The sequence below is a fragment of the Chanos chanos genome, chromosome 8 (assembly GCF_902362185.1).
Source record: "Chanos chanos chromosome 8, fChaCha1.1, whole genome shotgun sequence".
In the NCBI taxonomy this organism is placed as follows: domain Eukaryota; kingdom Metazoa; phylum Chordata; class Actinopteri; order Gonorynchiformes; family Chanidae; genus Chanos; species Chanos chanos.
Genome location: NC_044502.1, coordinates 20,698,712 through 20,708,109, shown reverse-complemented (window position 1 = coordinate 20,708,109; position 9,398 = coordinate 20,698,712). Strand labels below are relative to the sequence as shown.

General features: G+C 38.7%; 2 gene segments (V, D, J or C); both read left to right on the top strand.

The window, feature by feature from the left end:
* Window positions 1–2,164: 2,164 nt before the first annotated feature.
* Window positions 2,165–3,329, top strand: LOC115817842 (Ig heavy chain V region PJ14-like). The segment is given in 3 exon segments: window positions 2,165–2,207; window positions 2,331–2,627; window positions 3,298–3,329. Coding segments are annotated over 3 exon segments (372 nt in total).
* A 5,276-nt stretch (window positions 3,330–8,605) lies between these two features.
* LOC115819436 (immunoglobulin heavy variable 3-66-like) lies at window positions 8,606–9,062 on the top strand. The segment is given in 2 exon segments: window positions 8,606–8,657; window positions 8,755–9,062. Coding segments are annotated over 2 exon segments (360 nt in total).
* The last annotated feature ends 336 nt before the right edge of the window (window positions 9,063–9,398 follow it).

Below are 9,398 nucleotides of genomic sequence, written 5' to 3'. Positions count from 1 at the left end.
TTCTCATTGTGTGTTTGAGAAAATGGTTTTGCGAATACACATAATGACTGGAGCAGTAAATGAGGAAACATATAAATTATCTCCCAGTGCTCTCACAGATAAAATATGTAAATGTGCAGTATTGTCAATGGACTGTGTGTACCGCAGGAAATATGGAAGGAAATATGTTTAAACAACTCGTGCTTGCCTTTTATGTGTATGTCTGATGAGATCCAGAAGATTCAAAGTGAATTTGAAGAAGTGGACACTGTCTTTGGTCCCATATTTGCTGCGAAAGAGAACTCATCAGCAGATTAGGCACTCAATGACACATGTATAGCGGTAAACAGCAGACTGAAAATAGGTTACTTTTAGTTGGGCGCCAGACGCCCGCTAGGAGCGTCACAGAGAGAGAAGAAGAAGGAAAAAAGTAAAAAAAAATTAAAGAAGAATAGTACAGCCTTTTTACCCCTAACAGGCCGCATAGGCGTCTAGTAGGGCCTAGATTCACCTGCGGCCTGGCACAGCTAGCTCTATCTCAGGGCAGTCATACAAAAAGGATTCCCGTCAACATTTCAAAGTAGGATGAAAACAGAGTAGGGACCATGAATATATTTACAGTTGTTGAATATCCAGAGAAACAAAGTGTAGTGGATAATAACCAACATAAAAAAAAACAAACTCAAAGGCAACACTCAACACATAACGCCGCACGTCCAGCACAGAAGGCAATACATCATTTACAATTTGTCACAAATATTTACATATATACAGGCGACCGACTGAGGGTCGTTTCTTATTAGGGATAACTAAGAGGAGAATCAACCATAAACAAACAAACGACAAAAAAACAAAAAACCAACAAACAAACAAACAAAAAAAAAAAACGACCTCCGCAAAGTTCGTCCCTCCCCACGGAGAGTCCGGATAGTAGAGTAAGTTTGCCAACAATGTGAACGGTGTTTCGAAAACAGCAGATAGTGAGTGTGAAATCGAGGCTAGTCACCTGGGAAAGTAGGGGGGGGAAAGCCGGCAGGAAAAGTGAGGGGTAGAGCAGCAATCCAAGGTGGAGTCCAACCACTGCGAATCCGTGATCGTAACTCCGATTAGTGGAGAGAAAGAATTCTGCGAGTCCGTGATTGTAACTCCGATTAGTGGAGAGAAAGCATTTCAAGCTGTCCGAAAACGAAGCTGCGCGTACTGAACAGTCGATTAATAAAAGTAAACGGTCAGCAAACGCCTCGGTGACTGGGAGAGAGAAAACAAACCACGAGAATGCCGTTTCGAGTTTTTCCCTCCCCGTAGCAGGAATCACGCCCCTTCCTATATTCTACGGCGGCCCTTTTTAGTCACGGCAAAAAGCCAATGACGAAACGGCAAATCAAAGAGAGAAAAAAAAATAGAAAAAGTTTGGTGATGGAAAGTGAAAGGAAAGCGCGGTAGAAAACAGAAAAAAAATAATGAGCATGACACGGTGAAGGGTCCGTGTCAATTGCTACACATGATAACGATTGTTTGGAGCAAAAGAGTATGAAAATTGGACCTTATCGTGAATATGTCTTTAAGCACTCTAATCATCCAATTTAATGGTCTACACATGTCTGCCCAAATATATTACAGAGTCAGTCATGTGAAGTCAGCACTGAATTTTGTCTTGTTGTGCTTAATCCCACCAAAACTCCAACAAATTTGTGAATATAAAATCACTCTCCAACAAGTGTAGCTGTTGATCTACAGAGGGCGATATCCATCCTTAAATGACACTGCATGACATCTGAAAGGAATATTTTCTGAATATGTGGACAGAATTTAAACCACTAGAAACTAGATATTAATCTGGCCTTGAAAGAAGTACATGTGAGGGTAAAAAAAGAGAAAATACTGATATAATCTCACTCCTTCACATTGGAATAACAGGAATTCAAAGTTTAAAGGTTTAATTTAATTTAGATGATGCAGTCATTTCAATCTGTTTCTTTTTTCTTTCCTTTTTATAAGTGGTAAAAATATGTAATATATTACAAGTTGAAAAATTGAGGAGACATTAGTGAAAACTCTTTTTTTGATGTGACTCTTCAATGCAAATTCTCCCTCCTTCTGTCTCAGGTGACCAGTCTATTTAAATCCCAAGCAGCCTCTGAACTCTACAGGAGACAGTCTCAAAAGTTGAGCTTCAAAATCTGTCATGTTCTCTGTGTCTCTAGTGCTGCTACTGGCAGCCACATCCTGTGAGTTTCTTTGGTCTAGTAACAAAAATGAAAGCTGCAGTATCTGTAGTCCATTTTTCTGACAGCTTAGAGTATTTGACTGATTGTTTCATGTTTTTGTAATGATTATTGAATCTCTTCCAGGTGTTCACTCTTATGAGCTGATTCAGCCTGAATTTCAGACTGTTCGTCCAGCTCAGCAAATGACCATCAACTGCAAAGTCTCATATTCTGTTACTAGCTCTGGTACAGCTTGGATTCGTCAACCAACAGGAAAAGCTCTGGAGTTTATTGGAATTATCTGGGGTGGTGGGAGCTTAAACTATAAAGAGTCTCTGAAAAACAAGTTCAGCATCTCAAGAGACACCAGCAGTAAAACAATAACATTACAAGGGAATAATCTACAGACCGAAGACACAGCTGTGTATTATTGTGCCAAGGTTTATTACACACAGTGTTATAAACTATCAGCTATCCTTTACAGAAACCTCTGTGCAGGAGTTTGTAAAAGCATAAACTTAGGCCAACATATTCATATACATACATAGTTACTTCATTGCTCCAGAAAGAAAGAAAGAAAGAAAGAAAGACTGATGTTCTGATGAGTGAGTCATCTGGTTTGTCTTCATTTACCTTTTTGGTTATTATGTGTAAAGAATCATTGCTTTGTTCAGCTCTCTGCGAGATCTCTTCTTAACGTAAGATTTTAACTCTGTCTGTGAGTGATTCAAAGCATTGTTAACCTGTAAATTGATTCCAAATCAAAACCTGCACCTGGGTCCTGTAACCTCATCCTGCCTGAGTTCAGTCTTCCTGTCTGTTCCTGGTGTTTGATCCTGTTGTCGTTCTTGAGCTCTGTATATTGCAGTCTGTATAATATAATTACCTAGATTTGAACAGGTCTCAGGTTTTTCATAAGTTCTCTGACATACTTTAGAGTCACAGAAGAGAAATACAAAAATCATCACTGAAGCAGAAAACCAATCCTGACATGACACATTTAAAGTGTCAGAACAGAATGACAGAAACACTCATAGGCTCCCCTTACTATAGCATCAGGAACTTTTTACGCTTAATATAAAACATACATTGTCTGCTCTTTCCTTACCAAACATTGCAGCATATTCAATATTTGGCAGCTGAATACAACAACAGATTTCAAAATCACCTTAACTGCTTATATAAACATTTTTCTTTGCTCACCAACATTTCTGATGTGACAACACAACCTGCTTTACAATAAGTGCCAGGAGTTTCATTCATTTCAATTATTCAAGAGTAATTTCTGTTTCTGGCAAATGGTTATTTTGTTTTTTACCAGCTCATTTATAATGTACAATACCTTTTCCAAAAAAAAAAAAAAGAAAGTTTATTCAGAAGTATAAAAACTTCTCTAATTCATATGAGAGAGTTGCCATGAATCTGAGAATTGTTTAAATGCATAAAAAATGGAAAGCGTTATGATACAGAAGGTCTCTCATTAGGAGGAAAAAAGAATGAGAGTGTAACAGAAACAGACACAGAGCAGATCTTCCTGACTGTCTGTGTCAGCCTTTAGAAAACAGGTTATGCAAATTAACCATCAACATCTAAACTTCATATAATTTTTCATTGAAAAAGTGGAGTGCTGTGTAGACATCTGTAGAATAACCTGTATATGAAAGGACTTAGCTGTGGAGACCAAATCTCTGTGGTGTGTCATCTTTTTATCTCACTTTTACTGTAAGTGTTCAGTGTTCTGCTCATTTATTCTCTATGAGTGTGTGCTGGGATTTAGAGAGTAAATCATATTAAATGTCTATATGCCTTTGTTTTAAAAAGGCATATGCTGTGGGGAAAAAACCCTGGAGAATCATTTAAGATCTCTTGTAAAATCTCTGGTTACAAAATGACTAGCTCTTATATGCACTGGATCAGACTGAGACCAGGGAGAGCACTGGAGTGGATTGGAAGACTTAATTCTGGTAGCAGTTCTGATATCATTTATGCAGAGTCTCTGAAAGGCCAGTTCACTCTGACTGAGGATGTCTCCATAAGTGCACAATACATAGAGGCCAAGAGTCTGAGAACAGAAGACACTGCTGTTTATTACTGTGCTGTAGAGTCACAGTGACTGAATCTGGTGAATCAGCTGTACAAAAACCACAGACTACTGTTCTAATGAATGAATCATAGTACAGGAACATACATTTTGTCAGCGAGAGGAACTTTTCAACTAGAGTTTCTATCAGGAACATGAAGATCAGACATGATTTAATTGTATTGTTTACTGACATTCTAATTGAAATGTTTATAAGATATATTACATGTGTAAGATATGAGTCTTCTGTGTGGCCCTGATAAATTCTAGATTATGAAAAGTCTGAACATCTACCAGACAGAGAATAACAGGGTCTGGGAGTTTACCCAGGAGCAAGAACACGTCCTAAACCTGGCACTGCAGGGTCAGAGAAGAGAAATTAAACATTAATCAAATGCAGTCCCAACATGATCCATTTAAAGTGGACGCACTAATGTCTCCTCCAAATAATATGAGAGAACTGTGATAAATCTCACATTTGTTTAAATATGTAAGAAAGGGGGAAAAAACCTCAGTGATATGTGAAGAAAGACAGAGAGCTCTCTAAAGCTTATCTTAAATAGCAACGTTATCTTAAATAGCAACGTTAAATAGCAACTTTTTTTTTTTTTTTTTAACAATTTAATGAGGTAAATTGTTCTAACACATACATTTTTGGACATGAAAAATTGAAAAGCTGGCTACAAATTAAAAACCCACATCAACACAACACAACTTACAAGACAGCTTACAACAGGCATTCTGTGAATTTATGGATTACTTGATTTTCCAAAGTACTATACGTTTAATTTCAGTTGATGTGATTTGAAAACCTTCCTCAATACACACAAAAACTGAGTGAGACTCGATACACGTGTGGTTCACTAGATTTATTGAAACATAAACAGGCAGGTTTACAAAGCTTCCCATGGGAGTAGGCTTAGACTAGACAAAACATCTTTACCTCTCAGCATTACAAAGTAACTCAATATAAGACTCCACACAGAAGCACCTAAAAGACAGTGTTATTTATACAGTCTGGAAATCAGATAAATCATCAGAAGACAGGTTAGAGACGGCAGAAAGGGAACAGAAACAGGTACAATGGATGACTGAAAAATAGAAACACACTGAAACAGAACAGGCAAAGTGGCCACCACAGGGAGGAAGTGAGAGCCTAAACTGTTACGATATGACCAAAGCCATAAATAAAACAGAGCATTTATGTGGTTATGTTTTATGTATTTTACTTATTATTTAAATTATTTGAAACTGATCCAAGTCCTCACTAACCACCGACCTTTTGAGTAAAAAAGAAGAACTATGTTCTATGTATATTTATTGTTACTGCTGGCAGCTGCTTCCTGTCACAACAGAGATGACATACAGTCACTAATAAATTATCAAACTAAAAACAACAGAGTTACTGTGTTTATAACTACATCATTCTTCAACTGTGTCTCTGTAGATCAGATGCAGAAAACAAGTGGGAACACACACACATTCACACACACAATATATGAATTCTCTCTCTCTCTCTCTCTCTCTCTCTCTCTCTATATATATATATATATATATATATATATACATATGTGTTTGTGTATGTATTATGGGAAGATTCACCATCTCCACAGATGACTGCAGCAATAAACTGTATTTACAGATGAACAGTGTGACATCACAGCTGTGCTTTATTGTTCCAGAGACCAACAGTGACAGACGAACAGCCAACCTGTACAAAAAATACTTCCCATGCACGTCAGAAAAAAATAGGTTGTGTTGAGCTCTTAAATAGTGCAGGAATAAAAAGTAGTTCTCACTTGTAGATAGGTACTCATGAGCAAATGAGGTGAAAATCACAAATGAAGGTCACAAGCTTTCATGAGAAAATGAACAATTCACAGCTCTGTCTGCTAAGGCTGAATGGTTGAAGTAGGTATGACGGTTCAGGAGAAAATTTCACTCTGCATGTTTGATGAGATTCAAAAGATTCAAAGTGCATTTGGAGAAGTAGACACTGTCTTTGGTCCTGAATTTGGTGTGAAAGAGACCTCATCATCACCTCAGACCTTCACCTCAGATTAGGCTCTCACCAACACGTGACAAAAAGGTTGTTTAGAACAAAAGGAAATGAAAATTGGACCTAATCATGAATGTGGACTATAAGCACTCTAATCATTCAGTGTAACTGTCTACACATAATGTATGCCAGTGTATGTATGCCAAAATATATTACTGAGTCAGTCATATGAAGTCGATGTTGGATTTTACTGTTTTACGTCATCCCCGTTCCTTGGACAATGAAGGCAATCAAGCTATATGTGTGTGTGTGTGTGTGTGTGTGTGTGTGTGTGTTGGTGGGTGGGTGGGTGTGAGTGAGTGAGAGAGAGAAAGAAAGAGAGAGAGAGAGAGAGAGAGAGAGAGAGAGAGAGGAGCCATTCAAGGGTCTCATATTCCATACTGTTTCCAAAGAGCTTTTCACTGTATCTATTTAAGTCTCTAGAGGGACAATGTAAAGTTATGCTTTGGTTCAGCCTTTTATAATCTCATGTCCCTTTTCATCACTGTGTGAACAATATTTATAGAAGTAGCTTCTGTCAACTCAGCATTGGCAGTTTGATCCCTGGGCGAACCTTGCCTTCAGCGCCCCCCACCATCCCCAACAGAAATTGTGTGTCTATCACCTCTTTACAATCAAGTAATCTGTGTTGGTCATTCAGATTTCCCAAATCAACAAAACACATTGCACAGCTAAGGTACGCTTCGCGCTTCTTCTTAAATATTATCAACATACCTTGCAATCGAGACATAAAAACTGACTGGTGGAATAGAGTGATATCACAACCAGGAGTCAAACATTAATCCTACAATAATGTGGATTGGGCTGCCTATGACCTCCCTCGCTTAAAAGCGAGAACATGTTTATTCTGCTGCTTATTCTCATCCAGAGTTTATATGGATCAACTAAAGAAAGGAAGGTGACATACCCATCCACCCCAAACATAGAACTATATCTACCTGCACAAATCATCGAGACAATGCATTAGAGGTGAGCTAGGTTACTGCTGCAATGGTTAACTTCTGTCTCTGTCTTTTGGCATAAAGTGGATGGTATTAACATAGATATTCTGTGAGCAAAAAGTCACGCTTCTGGTGCCCCAGGTGTAGACAGACTGGTTTTATATTATTCTTAACAATTTCCCACAAACCCACAAAAAAAAAAAAAAAAAGAAAAATGCAACAATATGTCTCAGGAAATATATATTCACAGTATTACGACTGAACTGTGGTTTATTTGGTAGCATTTCATAGTGTTACTGATTTTACTAATTGCATGAGTACTGTACAAAATTACAGGTGCACTATTTGATGGATTCCCCTGCTCCCCCTACCTCGTGCTTCCAGTGGGGAGACCTGAGGTCAACTGAACCCTGCCCCCTTCCCCATTTCGTACTTCTGAGTGGGAGACCTTCCCAGGCAGTAGCCTACCTAGTTAACAAACTAGAATCGGGGCACCCACTCTGACAAGGTTAACTGACCCACACCGTGACATGACATCACGGACGTGATGTGCAAATGAGTGACAGAAAACCAATAGCGCAAATGTCACCATTCCAATCATGGTTTTTGTTTTTGTGTGTTTTTGTTTTGTTTTTTTGCAGGCGCTCTGTGCCACCCCCAGCAAGATGCCGCCCTGGGCCTCACCCATGTCTAAAACCATCCCTGCACAACTCAGATTCACCATATCCAGAGATGACTCCAGCAGTAAGCTGCATTTACAGATGAACCGTCTGAAGAATGAAGACACTTCTGTGTATTACTGTGCTGGAGAGTCACAGTGAGAGACAAAGACAGCAGACCTCTCAGGTAAATCTCAGTTGAAACAGATTGTGTTGTGCTTTTTAGGAGTGCAGAAGTGAAAAGTAGATCTCAGTTTTATATATAATCCTATGAGAAAATAATGTGAAAATCATGTATGGAGATCAGAGTATTGTATTGGTCTCCTGACAAAACGGATGATTCACAGCTCTTTCTACTAAAGCTGAATAGTTGAAGTAGGTATGACAAACCAGGAGAAAATGTCACTGTGTCTACAGTGTCTCTTCTTGACCACAAGGGGGCACTTGCTGTCTATCTAATGTAAAAACAGATGAGCCACTGATATTTTCATTGGTAGATCCTGAGGTTTCACATATCCTGCTTATGTCACTTCTCTGATCTCTGCTTATAATTATATTAGTTCACACCCATACGCCAATGCAAATCTACTGAATTCTTCATTATGCTCACTATTTAAACAGCAGTGGTCGGAATATTCTCCTCCAAAGCAGCTCTCACTAACTCAGCATCACCATAAACAATGTTCCCTTTTTCTCTGCTGTCACAGCTGCTGCTGTTAGCAGCCATGTCTTGTGAGTTTTTGGTTTTGGTGAAATAGTTTTAAGAAATTCATGTAGGATCATATTATTATTGTTCTTTGAATAAATTTGTCTGTGTGTGTTCTTTCAGGTGTCCAGTGTCAGGTTCTCACTCAGTCTGAACAATCAGTGGTTGTGTCTCCAGGTGGAGCCCACAAACTCACGTGTGCCTGCAGTGGATTTAGTGTGAGTAGCGCTAGCATGCACTGGGTCCGTCAGGCTCCTGGAAAAGGACTTGAATGGATCATTTACTATTATTCTGATAGCAGCAAGAGCACAGCCCAGGCAGTGCAGGGCCGCTTCACAGCATCCAAGGACAGCTCTAATTTCTACCTTCATATGAACCAACTGAAGACTGAGGACACTGCAGTTTATTACTGTGCTAGAGATTCACTGTGACTAAACTTATACAATCAGCTGTACAAAAACTAAAAAGGGGAAGGATGTGGGTGGAGATTTGTATGTATTTGTATGTATGATACTATATGTTTCCCCCTTGGGACTCATAAATTGTGCTCAAAAACAAAATAAATTTAACTCCCTTTTCCTCCACCAATTAAACATTTGTAATTGCACATGATTCAGTAAGTATCACCCTTGAATGTCAGCCATCTTCACCTTGGTGAATGGACTAGAACATTCTAATCATGAACTGTAATATCAATCATGAAGTCTTTCACACTGACATTTGCAGAAATGTGAATCGATATAACGTGTATTCACTGAATTCAACGC